General features: G+C 47.4%; 1 protein-coding gene across 1 annotated transcript in view; it reads right to left on the reverse strand.

Annotated features, from left to right (window-relative positions):
• LOC132399489 (sorting nexin-27-like) overlaps positions 1-15,121 on the reverse strand; it is a 73,612-nt gene that overhangs the window by 28,851 nt on the left and 29,640 nt on the right. The window contains exon 7 of the mRNA XM_059979915.1: positions 10,608-10,771. Within this exon, the coding sequence (XP_059835898.1) occupies positions 10,608-10,771 (164 nt within the window). The remainder of the gene's footprint in view (positions 1-10,607; positions 10,772-15,121) is intronic.

Here is a 15,121-nt window from a genome sequence, read left to right on the forward strand (position 1 = left end):
GGACAGATCAGCCATATTCATAGGGAACGGTAGGGCAGGTTTGATGGGCAAAGGGACCTACTTTCTGCTACTACGACCTTGCATAAGTTTGTCCAATCGGTGCACTTGGTTCCTCCATTTAACACAGTCACACAAATAGTGAGTGGGTGAGGCCCCAGTAATTACTCACCATCAGTCAGAAAGTGATCCCTTTGTGCTGACTGAGTTGTGTTGGTGAGCCACTCCCTATCTGTGCCAATACAAACCCCAACAGCATGCCGGCTTCTTCCACGATAACTTTCTATTTCCCTTCCAACTTGCACTAATATGTTTATTTCATGGATAATTTTGTAGACAGCCAGCCCCATCATGCCCACTAGCCAGCCTACCATTGAGGATGTCTTCAAAAGGAGGCATTCATCATGAAGGACCCTCACCATCCAGAACATGTCTTCTTCTCCTTACTACCCTCAGGGAGGAGGTACAAGAGCCTGAAGGCCCATACTCAGGAGCAGCTTCTTCCCCTCCGCCATCAGATTTCTGAATGCTCCACGAACACTATCTGACTACTTTGCTCTCTTTTTCATTATTTACAGTGGCATGCAAGGTTTGGGCACCCCTGGTCAAAATTCCTGTTACTGTGAATAGTTAAGTGAGTAGAAGATGAACTGATCTCCAAAAGTCATAAAGTTAAAGACGAAACATTCTTTTCAACATTTTAAGCAAGATTAGTGTATTATTTTTGTTTTGTACAATTTTAGCGTGGAAAAAAAGGAAAGGAGCACCATGCAAAAGTTTGGGCACCCAATAGATCTGAGCTCTCAGAGAACTTAACAAGGTCTCAGACCTTAATTAGCTTGTTAGGGCTGTGGCTTGTTCACAGTCATCGTAAGGAAAGGCCAGATGATGCAAATTTCAAAGATTTATAAATACCCTGACTCTCGTCAAACCTTGCCCCAACAATCAGCAGCCATGGGCTCCTCTAAGCAGCTGCCTAGCACTCTGAAAATCAAAATAAATTATGCCCACAAAGCAGGAGAAGGCAATAAGAAGATAGCACAGCTTTTTCAGGTAGCCATTTCCTCAGTTCATAATGTAATTAAGAAATGGCAGTTAACAGGAATGGTGGAGGTCAAGTTGAGGTCTGGAAGACCAGGAAAACTTTCCAAGAGAACTGCAATCACTGGAGTGGTGGTGCACTGTCCAACTGTGCAGCGACACCTGCACAAATATACCTTCATGGAAGAGTCATCAGAAGAAAACCTTTCCTGCATCCTCACCACAACATTCAGCATCGGAAGTTTGCAAAGGATCATCCATACAAGCCTGATGCATTTTGGAAACAAGTCCTGTGGACTGATGAAGTTAAAATAGAACTTTTTGGCCACAATGACCACAATGTTTGGAGAAAAAAGGGTGCAGAATTTCATGAAAAGAAAAGAAACCTCTGCAACTGTTAAGCATGGGGGTAGATTGATCATGCTTTGGGCTTGTGTTGCAGCCAGTGGCGAGGGGAACATTTCACTGGTAGAGGAGAGAATGAATTCAATTAAATACCAGCAAATTCTGGAAGCAAACATCAGACCAACTGTAAAAAAGCTGACGATGAAAGGAGGATGGCTTCTACAACAGGATAATGATCCGAAACACACCTCAAAATCCACAATGGACTTCCTCAACAGGTGCAAGCTGAAAGTTTTACCATGGCCTTCACAGTCTCCCAACCTAAACATCATTGAAAATCTGTGGATACAGTGCATGCAAGACGACACAAGAATCTCACAGAACTAGAAGCTTTTTGAAAGGAAGAATGGGTGAAAATCCCCCCCAAAGAAGAACTGAAGGACTCTCAGCTGGCTACAGAAAGCATTTACAAGCTGTGATACTTGCTAATGGAGGTGTTACTAAGTACTGACCATGCATGGTGCCCAAACTTTTGCTTTGGGCCCTTTTTGTTTTTTGTTATTTTGAAACTGTAAAAGATGGAAATCAAAAAGTTATCTTGCTTAAAACATTAAAAAAATGTGTCATCTCTAACTTTATGCCTTTTGGAAATCATGTGATCTTTTACTCGCTTAGCTATTCACAGTAACAGAAATTTTGACCAAGGGTGCCCAAACTTTTGCATGCCACTGTATATATTGTGGCGACCCACTTTCTGTGCAGGCGAACCGGCTCACAAATAGCCAGCACGCGGGGAGGGACTCTGATGTAATTTCTGCCTGGAGAGGGCGGGCACTAGGGATTAAATGCCAGCGCCGCGAAGTTTGAATAAACTAGTCTCGAAACAACTTACCGACTGCGTGTCATTATTTCAGCGCTGTCTGTAGTACATCGCTACATTGGTGACCCCGACGGTCCAAACGGGATTTGGACCAAAGATGACCAACTCTTCATCTGTTCACTCAGTTTCGCTAAAACTGCCGACTTCCTGGACCATGCGTGTGGTTTAGCCAAGCAGAAGCCCAGTTCCAGATTCGGCAGATATCCTCTGATTCCACGTGTTACTACCACGTGGTAAGCGCCCTTGACAAGGAGACGGCCACCCAGGTTGCGGATTTCATACAGTCACCCCCGGAAGAAGGCAAATATGAAGCATTCAAAGCGCTGCTTATTGCAACCTTTGGCCTCTCACGGCATGAGCGAGGTGCCCGCCTGCTTCACCTGGACGGTTTGGGAGACAGACTGCGGTCAGCATTGATGAACGAGATGCTGGCCCTGGCTGACAGACACAAGCCCTGCCTCATGTTCGAGCAAGCGTTCCTGGAACAACTGCCCGAGGACATGCATCTGCTGCTGGCCAACGCAGATTTCAGCGACCCCCAGAAGGTGGCCGGACAGACGTGCTGTGGAAATCCAAGAGGGAGAGCGTGGCGTCCGTCAGTCAGGTTACCAGGCCACGCACCCAACAGCGGACCAGAACAGGCCCGGCAGGGGCGCGCACACAACACAGAGGCAGGCCAGCAAACAGTGGTGTTTCTACCACCAGTGGTGAGGCACAAAACCCCACCGTTGTCGCCCATCCTGCAAGGGCCAGGGGCAGCTGCCACTAATGACTATGGCGGCTGGCCACCAGGACAGCCTCTTGTACATCTGGGACAAACAGTCGGGACGCCGCTTCTTGGTCAACACCGGAGCGGAGATCAGCGTCTTGCCCCCGACGGGGCACGACACCCGCAACAGGAAGCCAGGACCCACCCTGAGGGCCGTAAACAGCAGCACGATACGGACCTACGGCACCCGCACAGTGCAGCTGCAGTTCGGCACCAGCCAGTTCACGTGGGACTTCACACTGGCCGCCGTGGCCCAACCACACCTGGGGGCGGACTTCTTGCGAGTTCACAGCCTGCTGGTCGACTTGCAAGGGAAAAGACTGGTACATGCCAAGACCTTCCAGACGTTCTCCCTGGGTGAAGCCAAGTTGCCAGCCCCACATCTGGACTCCATCACACTGTCTGACAACGAATTCACCAGAATCCTGGCAGACTTTCCATCGATTCTGGCACCGCAGTTCACGGCAGCCATGCTCAGACACAGAGTACAGCACCACATCCCGACCCAGGGACCACCACTCCACGCCCGCGCACGATGGCTCCCCCCGGAAACGCTCCGCCTGGTAAAGGAGGAGTTCAAAAGAATGGAGGAATTGGGGATCGTACGGAGGTCCGACAGCCCATGGGCCTCCCCCCTGCACATGGTGCCCAAAGCAGCCAGGGGTTGGAGACCATGCAGCGACTACCGCAGACTGAATGAGGCTACAACTCCAGACCGCTACCCCGTGCCACACAGACAGGACTTCACAGCAAACCTGCACGGGGCAAGAATCTTTTCCAAAGTAGACCTCGTCTGGGGATACCATCAAATCCCGGTGCACCCTAAAGACATCCCCAAAACAGCAGTCATCACCCCATTCGGCCTGTTCGAGTTCCTCCGAATGCCGCTCGGCCTGAAGAATGCCGCACAGACGTTCCAGTGGCTAATGGATGCGGTGGGACGCGACCTGGACTTTGCGTTCATCTATTTGGACGACATCCTCATAGCCAGCAGTAGTCATCAGGAGCATCTGTCCCACCTCCGCCAGCTCTACTCCCGCCTGAGTGATTTCGGCTTCACGATCAACCTGGCCAAATGCCAGTTCGGTCTCGAGACCATCAACTTCCTGGGCCACAGGATTACCAAAGACGGGGCAACACCTCTGCCCACCAAGGTAGATGCGATCCACCACTTTGCCTGGCCCAACATGGTCAAAGGCCTACAGGAGTTCGTTGGTATGGTGAACTTCTACCACCGTTTCCTCCCCTCAGCAGCCCGTATCATGCGCCCTTTGTACACCCTGATGTCGGGTAAAGGCAAGGACATTACTTGGGACGAGGAGGCCGCGGCTGCTTTAGTTAAAGCCAAGGAAGCTTTGGCAGATGCCGCGATGCTGGTGCACCCCAGAACGGACATTCCGACCGCCCTCACAGTGGATGCATCCGACACAGCATTCGGGGGGGGGGGGTGCTGAAGCAGCTCATCGAGGGGCGCTGGCAACCCTTGGTGTTCTTCAGCAAGCACCCGAACTCAAGTACAGTGCTTTCGACCAGGAGCTGTTGGCACTGTATCTGGCAATCCGGCATTTCAGGTACTTCTTGGAAGGCAGGCCATTCACCGCGTTTATGGACCACAAACTGTTGACCTTCGCGTTCATGAAAGTGTCCGATCCCAGGTCAGCTCGCCAGCAGCGACATCTGTCCTACGTCTCCGAGTACACGACGGACATCCAGCATGTCTCGGGGAAGGACAACGTCGTGGCGGACGCACTCTCCAGACCAGTTGTCCAGGCCCTGTCCCTGGGGGTGGGCTATGCAGCACTGGCGGAGGCACAGCAGGCAGACGATGAGATGCCCAGCTACAGGACCGCAGTCTCGGGTTTGCAGCTGCAAGACTTTCTTGTCGAACCAGGTGATAGGACCCTCCTGTGCAACATGGCTACCGGCCAACCCCATTGTCCCGGCAGCCTGGAGGCGGCGAGTTTTCGACTCCATACACAGTTTGGCGCACCCATCTATCAGGTCAACTGTCCGGCTGGTCTCCAGCAAGTTCGCGTGGCACTGACTTCGCAAGCAGGTCAGTGAATGGGCCAGAACGTGCGCACAGTGCCAAACAGCCAAGGTGCAGCGGCACACTAAAGCCCCGCCGCAGCAGTTCGAACCCACCCACCGGAGGTTCGACCACATTCATGTGGATATCGTGGGCCCCCTACCAGTGTCCCAAGGAGCGCAGTACCTCCTAACTATGGTAGACAGGTTCAGGAGGTGGCCAGAGGCGGTCCCGCTCACCGACACATCTGCCGATTCCTGCGCCCGAGCACTGATCGCAACCTGGGTAGCACGCTTCGGGGTATCAGCCCACATTACTTCTGACAGAGATGCCCAGTTCACCTCCAGCCTGTTGGGAATGCAGCTACACCATACTACTGCCTACCACCCACAGTCGAACGGACTAGTGGAACGCTTCCATCATCACTTGAAGTCGGCTCTCATGGCCCGCCTGAGAGGACCTAACTGGGTGGACGATCTTCCCTGGGTCCTGCTTGGAATTCGCACAGCGCCCAAAGAGGATCTGCACGCCTCGTCAGCTGAGTTGGTGTACGGCGCACCCCTGACCGTCCCAGGAGAGTTCATATTAGCCCCAAGGGAGCAAGAGGAAGAATCCACAGCAGTCCTGGACAGGCTACGCGAAAGGCTCAGCAACCTGGCCCCCGTACCAACTTCACAGCACAGACCCATGTACCCAAAGACCTGCAGAACTGTAAGTTTGTGTTTGTACGAAGGGGCAGACACTGGGCACCGCTACAGCGGCCGTATGAGGGGCCGTTCAAAATGATCAACAACAACAGGTCCACGTATGTTCTGGACATTGGGGGGAAAGAGGAGGTTTTAAGGGTGGACCAACTCAAACCAGCCCATGTGGACTTGGCACAGCCAGTCGAGGTTCAGGCACCATGGCGCAGAGGCAGACCTCCCAAACAGAGGCTGATCCAGACTGTGGACATTGGGGGGCGTATCGCCGGTTCTGCCAGGGGGTGGGGGAGGGGGATTATGTGGCGACCCACTTTCTGCACAGGCTTACAAATAGCCAACGCGCAGGGAGAGACTTTGGTAATGCACCTCTGACGTCATTTCCACCCGGAGAGGGCGGGCACTAGAGATTAAATGCCAGCGCCGCGAAGTATGAATAAACTATTCTCGAAACGACTTACCGACTGCATGTCGTTATTTCAGCGCTGTGTGTAGCACATCGCTACAATATATTCTTATTATAATTTATAGTAACTGCTATGTACTGCTTTGGACTGCTGTAAAACAATAAATATCATGACATGTCAGTGTTAATAAATCTGATTCTAATTAATTAGTTTACATTAACTTTAAGTTTGTTATGCTTGTAATGAACTACGCTGCAGCTGCAAAAAGTAAATTTTCATGGCAATTATACTATGGGATCATCTGACCATGACAACAAACTTGAACTTGATGTGGTATCTTTAGAATATTGAACATTACAGCACAGTACAGGCCCTTCGGCCCACAATGTCTGTTGGAATCGGTGCACGTCGCTTATTTGGATTTTAAGAAAGCCTCTCACAAGGTACCACATGTGGCTGCCAAGCAAGAGCCCATGGAATTACAGGAAAGGTACTAGCATGGATAGAAGATTGGCTGACTGGCAGGACGCTAACAGTGGAAATATGGGGGCCTTTTCTGGTTGGCTGCTGGTGACTAATGGTGTTCCACATGGATTGGTGTTGGGACTGCTTCTTTTCACGTTGTATGTCAATGACTTGGATACAGAATTGATGGCTTTGTGGCCAAGTATGCAGATGATACAAAGATAGGTAGAGGTATAGGTAGTTTTCAGGAAGCAGGGAGTCTGCAGAACTCGGATAGATTAGGAGAATGGGCAAAGTGGCAGATGGAATACAATGTAGAGAAGTGTACAGTCTTGCACTTTGGCAGAAGGAATAAAGGCGTAGACTATTTTCTAAGCAGGGAGAAAGTTCAGAACTCCTAAGTGAAAAGGGACTTGGGAGTCCTCATGAAGGAATCCCTAAAGGTTAACTTGCAGGTTGGTCAGTGGTAAGAAGGGCAAATAGAATGTTAACATTCATTTCAAGAGGACAAGAATATAAAAGCAAGGATCAGATGCTGAGGCTTCGGATTGGTCAGACTGCACTTAAACCATAAGACATATGAACAGAATTAGGCCATTCAGCCCATCAGATCTGCTCTGCCATTCCATCATGACTGATCCTGGATCCCACTCAGCCCCATACACCTGCATTCTCCCCATATCCTTTGATGCCCTGATCAATCAAGAAACTATCAACTTCTGCCTTAAACATACCCACATCTTGGTCTCCACTGAAGTTTGTGGCACAGCATTGCAGAGATTCACTACTCTCTGGCTGAAAAAAAAATATCTCCTTGCCTCTGTTCTAAAGGATCACCCCTCAGTTTTGAAGCTGTGCCCACTAGTTCTGGATACCTCCACCACAGGAAACATCCTCCCCTCATCCATTCTACCTAGTCCTTTTAACATTCGGTAGTTGACTTGGGAGTCCTGGACTTATTTCCACTTGGCATGATTAACATATTATTATTTAATTATTCATGGTTTTATATTGCTATATTTCTACACCATTCTTGGTTGGTGCAGCTGTAACGAAACCTAGTTTCCCTCGGGATCAATAAAGTATGTCTGTCTGTCTGTATTGTGAGCAGATTTGGTGCCATTATCCAAGAAAGGTTGTGTTGAATTTGGAGGGTCCAGAGGAGGTTCACAAGAATGATCCTGTAATTTTAGGGTTAATATACGAGGAGCATTTGATGGCTCTGGGCCTGTACTGGCTGGAGTTTAGAAGAATGGGGGTGGGGGGGGGGGGGTGTGTGTGGAAACTTGCATTAAAACCTAGTTAAAATTGAAAGGCCAATGTGGAATGAATGTTTCCTATAGTGGGGGACTCCAGCACCAGAGGGAATACTGCTAGATGGCCCTGGAGGTCAAGTCATTGGGTACATGTAAGCAGAGGTTGCTAAGTTCTTGATTAGTGAGGGAGTCAGTGAGAAGGCAGGCGAGGGATAATAAATCAGAGCCAACAGGATGGTGGAGCAGACATGGTGGGTTAATTGGCCTAATTCTGCTCCTGTCTTATGGTCTAATGTTGTGCTGGCCTTTTAACCTACTCCACAATCAATCTAACCTTTTCTTCCTACATAGCTCATAACTCTCCATTTTTCTTACATCCATGTGCCTGAGAGTCTTTTAAATGTCCCTAATGTATCAGCCTCTACCATCACCATGGTAGTGAATTCCAAGCACTAATAACTGTGTTAAAAAAACTACCTCAACATTTCCCTTAAACTTTAAAATGATGTCCTTTACTGCCCTGGGAACAAGGAGCTGGCTGTTCATCTTACTAAACGGATTCCAAAACTCTACTTGCTCCTCCTGACCCATCCTGTTACATTCTCAAGGGACTTGGGTTAATTTATCAAATACAGTTTCACTTCCAAATCCACACTGGCTGTTCAATGATCTAACGATCGCCTGAATATCCTGCTGCTGCCTTGACAGTGTCAGAGTCATACACAAGTACAGCATAGGAACAGGTCCTTCAGCCTATCTAGTTCAAGTCAAAACCATTTAAACTGCCTACTCCCAAAGACCTGCCCTGGGACAACAGCCATTCCTACCCTGCATCTGCACCCATATATCTATGCAAACTTACAATGGTGAAATTGAGCTCACATGTACCACTTGTGCTGGCAGTTCATTCCACACGCTTGCAACCCCCTGAGTGAAGAAGTTTCCCTCATATTCCCATTAAACATCTCACCTTTCACCCTTATGGCATAACCTCTAGTTGCAGTCACACCCAACCTCAGTGGAAAAAGCCTGTTTGCATTTACCCTGTCTATACCCCTCATCATTTTGTATACCTCTATCAAATCTCCTCTCAATCTTCTATATTCTAAAGAATATAGTCTGAACCTATTCAATCTTTTCTTATAATTCAGGTCCTCCAGACCTGGCAGCATCCTTTTTATTTTTACCTGCACTCTTTCTAACTTGTTTACATATTTCCTGTAGGTAGGTGACCAAAACTACACACGATACTCCAAATTAGGCCTCTCCAACGTCTCATACAATTTCAACATAACATCCCATCTTCTGTACTCAATACATTGATTTATGAAGGCCAATGCGCCAAAAGCTTTCCTTACAACCCTATCTATCTGTGATGCCTCTTTCAGCCAATTATGTACCTGTATTCCCAGATCCCTTTGTTCGACAACACTCCCCAGTGCCCTAATGTTCACTGTGTAAGCCCAACCCTGGTTGGTCCTACCAATGTGCAAAACCTCGCACTTGTCTGTATTAAATTCCATCAGCCATTTTCACCCCATTTTTCCAGCTGATGCAGGTCCCTCTGCAAACTGATAGCCTTCCTCACTGTCCACTACACCCCCAATCTTGACGTCAACCACAAATTTGCTGATCCAGTTAACACATTATCATCCAAATCATTGATATCAGAATCAGGTTTATTATCACCGGCATGTGTCATGGAATTTGTTAACTTAGCAGCAGCAGTTCAATGCAATACATAATATTAAGAATTTTTTTAAAATTAAAAATAATAAATAAGCATACGTATAACAAATAGATTAAAAATCGTGCAAAAATGGAAATATACAGTATTTGACAAACAACAAAGAACCTAGCACCAATACCTGTGGCACACTACTAGTCACAGGCCTCTAGTCAGAGAGGCAACCCTCTACTACCACTCTCTGGCTTCTCCCACAAAGCCAATGTCTAATCCAATTTACTAGCTCATCTTGAATTCCGTGCGACTGAACCCTCTTACCCTCTTGACTCACCTCACATGCAGAACCATGTCAACTGCTCCACGTAGACAACATCCACTGCCTTGTCTTCATTTGCTTTCCTGGAAACTTCCTCATAAAACTCTATAAAATTGGTTAGACATGACCTATCACGCACAAGGCCATGTTGACTATCCTTAATCAGTCCATGTCTATCCAAATACTTATATATCTGGTCCCTTAGAGAAACTTCCAATAACTTTCCCACAAGTAATGTCAGACTCACCAGCTTAAAATTTCCTGGTTTCTGTTTAGAGCCTTTTTTAAACAGTGGAACAACACTGGCTATCACCTCCTCTCAAACTTCCGATGTTCTTATTTGTCACTGGTCAAAGTTCTATTAAGTATCTGATGAGCTACTGAAAACTTGTTCTTCAAGCACAACTCCTGATTGCTAATGCACTCTTTATCGGTCCTTTCTCAAGTGCACTGGCCTGCGATTGTCTAAATATGTGGAACTGCACACCCAGTCCAAGTCAGCCACCCTCACCATTTAACCCTTTAACTTTTTATGAACTTGCGCTTCAATTGTAACTCCAGACTATTCACCCAACCATGCCCCTCCTCCTCCCAGGTGAGACACACTGGACACTATTCTGATCACATCCTCCAATCACTTTAAACACCCCTTTCTACCCTTCCCAGGTCCGAGGAACCAGCGCTGATGACTTAACCCTTCAGATAAGCTGTTACCTGGTGGAAGAAGTAAATGACGGCCAGAGCACTGTCGTTGAGAAGGGCCTCCTCCTCAATGGTAAAGAGCCACTTTCTGACGGTGAGGCAGGTGCCAGGCATGGCCGATGTGTAATTCTGGACATACAGCTTGTGGGGGAACTCATTGGGTGCCAGCTTCCGTGCTGTGAGAGGCAAAGAGGATCATCTGGTCAATGCCATGAGAGCTGAACTGCTCTAACTAGAGGGAGACAGAGTACAGATGCATATGGTGCTGACGGGCATGCCAGCAGAAATTTACAGCATGTGGCCATTGAACCCATCATGCCTATACTACCTCTTTGAAAGACAGCCAAATTATAATTTTATTTTTATTTAAAGATACAGCTCGGAACAAATCCTTCTGGTCCAATGAGTCGGGCTGCCCAGCAACCCACCTATGTAACCCCAGCCTAATCACGGGTTAATTGCTCATTGTAAATTGTCCTACTAACTTGTATAGTTTTGGACAGTGGGACGAAACTGGAGTACCTAGAGGAAGCCCACACACTCACAGGGGGATGGTATAAACTTTCTTAAAGAGGATGCTGGAATTGAACTCCGAACTCTGACACCATGAATTGTCATAGTATCACGCTAAGCACTGTATTATTTTGGTGCCCCAATTAATCCCATCATGATGGTCTTCTTCCCGTGCCCTACAATGAAATTGCCTTTCAATTGTTTATCAGGTTTTCTTTTGAAAGTTCTTCTTAAGTTTGCATTCCAATACTCATTGTAGGATCTTGAAACTTTCAAGAGGATGCAGAAGGAGATATATCAGGATGCTGCCTGGACTGGAAGACGTACCTTACGCAGATAGGTCGAGTGAGCTGGGGCTTTCCTCTGGAGGAAAAGTGATGACTTGATAAAGGTTTATGAGAGAGGCATAGATCAAGTGGTAGCTTGACTTTTAAGTTGATATATAGGGGGGATATCAGAGGGGTATTCTGTCCTTTACACGGAAAGTGGCAGGTGAGTAGAACTCCCTGTCAGGGATGGCAAATATATTAAGGGGCATTTCAGAAACTTTTAGATAGGCACAATGATGATAGAAAAATGGAAGGCTACGTAGGAAGGAAGGTTTAGATTGATCTTAAAGTTGGTTTAAAGATCGGCGCAATATCATAGACCAACACCTAATGCATTGGAGATTGTAATATTAACTTGCAGAAATACTTTCTCCTCACCCTCCCTCAAATCCCCCTGGCAGTGTCTCCTTGATAGGGCAGAGAGTATGCAGGGTTAATAAGAAATGAGATTAACAAGAAGTGAGAAACTGTAGAAAACTTAAGGCAGAGAGCTGCAACTTGGAAGTGTATTTGGTGCTACTTCTGAAAGTGGCAGAAAAGGTGAAAGTCACAGTGTATGGTTGGTGTAGATGGTCAGCATGCACTCTTTGAGCTGAAGGGCCTGTTTCAGCTCTCTGACCACTTTCAGAGACAGAGTGGGGTGATCTTCACTTGGGATGGTGAAGTTGTACATTCTTTCCTCCAGTAGCCTACGGAGACCCTGGTCACGCGCTGTGTTTAAAAGGAATATCAAAAGGTTTCTGGATAACAAAGGAAATTAAACTTGCCAAGGTTTAATTAAAATTAAACTCACGTCCAGCTGTGAAAGGAGTAGGGTTGGTCATGGGGTGAAAATTTAGCACTACAGAAAGACCAACAGAGGTTCCAAGACCTCATCCCTGGGAGAGGAAGGATCTTCGATGGGCTACATCTTGAAAGACTTAAAGTCTGGCCCAGGACAGAGGACCCTCGCAAGCTGCTGACGGAGGCCTACGCCTTCCGTTGGGGTGATAGGCTTAAGAGAAAGAAGGAAGGGTACGAGCAATACAGGGATAAGTGCAGGGAAAAGAGCAAGATCGAAGGAGCCAAATGACCTGCTCCTGCTTTTGTTCCTTGTGACGCAAGTTAATATTGTCCGGAGGAAAGAAGTGCCTTACAGTTCCAGAAACCCTCGTTCGATCCCATACTCTGGTGCTGCACTTGTCTATATGTGGAGCTTGCACATTCCCCCCGTGACTGTGGGGGTTCCCTCAGGTGCTCCAGGTAGTGTAGCAGTTAGCGTAACACTACTATAGCTCCAGCTGTAAATTTGGGGTTCCATTCCCAACTACTGTCTGTATGGAGTCTGTACATTCTCCCTGTGACTGAATGGGTTTCTTCTGGGTGCTCCAGCTTCCACCCACACTCCAAAGACATACAGTTAGCATGAGTAAGTTGTTGGTATGCTATGTTGGCAGCAGTCGTGTGGCAATATCCCCAGCACAATCCTAGCTGATTAGATTTGCTTTGACACAGATGATGCATTTCGCTGTATGTTTCAGTGTTCATGTGACAAAACAAAGCTAATTTTCTTCTTTAAAAATCCTTTCCTTCCTGCCTCTCAATGACATGCAGGATGGGTGGGTTAATCAGCCGCTGTGAGCTAGATGCTTCCCCTCCACAAGTGTACCCAAGTGTACTCCCCTACCCAATGAGGGGTAGAATCTGGTGTTGGTGGGGATTTGCTAAGAACCGGTGGGGATTTGCTGGAAATCTGGTGTTGGTGGGGATTTGCTCAGAATCGGAGGAGCTGGTGGGGATTTGCTCAGAATGACATGGCTTAATGCGGCGTACATAATGGCTAATACAGGCATTTGAGCTAGAATACCCTTTGTATCCTGCACAACATAACTGTCAGCCAAATAGTGGGGTTAGTATTGAGAGGTTAAAACGTGAAACATGGACATAATGCTGAAGTTGGCCAGAGCATCAGAAAAGAACCAACAGCCCAGAAAGAGCAACGTAGTCACCAACCTGATGGTGTGAACATCAACTTCTGGTAATCACTTCCCATCACCCCCCACCCGTTTTGTGTTAATTCCCGCATTCCAGTGGTCCTCTCACCCCCTACCCCACATTCATGAGTCGCCCATCACCTCCCTCTGGTTCCCTATCTCCTTCACTTATTCCATAGCCACAGTCCTCTCCTATCAGTTTCTTTCTTCCTTCGCCCTTACCTCTTCCATCTATCAATGCCCTGCTCCTCACATCATCACCACCTACCCCACCCCACATCCTTGCTCACCTGCTTTTGTCTGTCACCTGCCAGCTTGTATTCCTCACCCTCCACTCCTCGCATCATGTTATTCTGGCTTCTGCCCCCTTCCTGATGAAGTGTCTTGGCCAGAAACACTGACAGTTTATTCCCCTCATGGATGCTGCTTGATTTGCTGAGTTCTTCCAGCATTATGTGTGTAGCCCCAGAAAAACATAAAGCACGACAACAAAGTAAAACCCCTTCACCCCATGATGTTCTTCCGACCTTTTAACCTGCTCTAAGGTCAATCTAACCCTTCCCTCCCATACGGCCCTCCATTTTACCTTCATCCACTTGCCCAGGAGTCATTTAGATGTCTCTAATGTATCTGCCTGTAATATTAACCCCGGTAGTCTGTTCCACTCTGTGTAAAAATCTAATTCTTTTGTTCCTGGGATCATTCTTGTGAACGTCTTCTGGGCCCTCTCCAGAACCAGCACACCCCTCCTTAGAGACAGTGCCCAAGATTGCTCACAATATTCCAAATACTGTCTCATCAATGCCTTCTAAAGCCTCAGCAGTATGTCTTTGGTTTTATATTCTGGCCCTCCCAAAATAAATACCAACATTGCATTTGCCTTTACTACCAAGTTAATATTAAGGGATCCTGAAGTAGGAAACTTTCTTGGAAACATTAACTATTTCTCTTTTCACAGATATTGCCCAACCTACAGAGTGTTTTCAGTGTAGGGAAAAGATTAAAAAGGGTACCCAAGTGGCAAGTTTTTCCACAGAAAACGTGGTGGATATATGGAGTAAGTTGTCAGAGGAAGTGACAGAGGCAGGTACAAATATAATGCTTTATCTTTTTAGAAAGATACATGGAAAGGGAAGGTTGAGGGATGTAAGCCGAATACAGGCAAGTAGGACTAACTCAGATACACAACTGGGTCAGCATGGACAAGATGGGACTGCGTTGTATTGCTCAACTCTATAACCTCGGCTGATGGCATGAACATCAATTTCTCTAACTTCTGGTAATCACTCCCCTCTGCTACCCCACCCCTTTTTTATAGTTTGTCCCCCAATCAAATGCTTCTTACCCCTCTATTCTACCCCACCTTCATGAGCTGCCCCTCTAGCTCCCCGTTCCATCACCACTGTCTTCTCCTATCGGATTTCCTCTTCCTCAGCCATCATCTAAGGACTCCTTCCCCCACATATCGCTTGCCAGCCTGTATTCCTCTCCCTCCACCCCCTACTAATGCCTCATTGCGGCTTCTGCCCCTTCCTTTCCATTCCCAATGAAGGGTCTCGGCCTGAAACATCCAGTGTTTATTGCCCTCCGTAGATGCTGACTGACATGCTGAGTACCTCCAGCATTTGTGTGTAGGTCCAGAAGAACATAAAACATTATGGCAAAGTACAGGCCCACAATGTTGTGCCAACCTTTTAACCCACTCTAAGAT

This window comes from Hypanus sabinus, chromosome 9 (assembly GCF_030144855.1).
Source record: "Hypanus sabinus isolate sHypSab1 chromosome 9, sHypSab1.hap1, whole genome shotgun sequence".
Classification (NCBI taxonomy): Eukaryota; Metazoa; Chordata; class Chondrichthyes; order Myliobatiformes; family Dasyatidae; genus Hypanus; species Hypanus sabinus.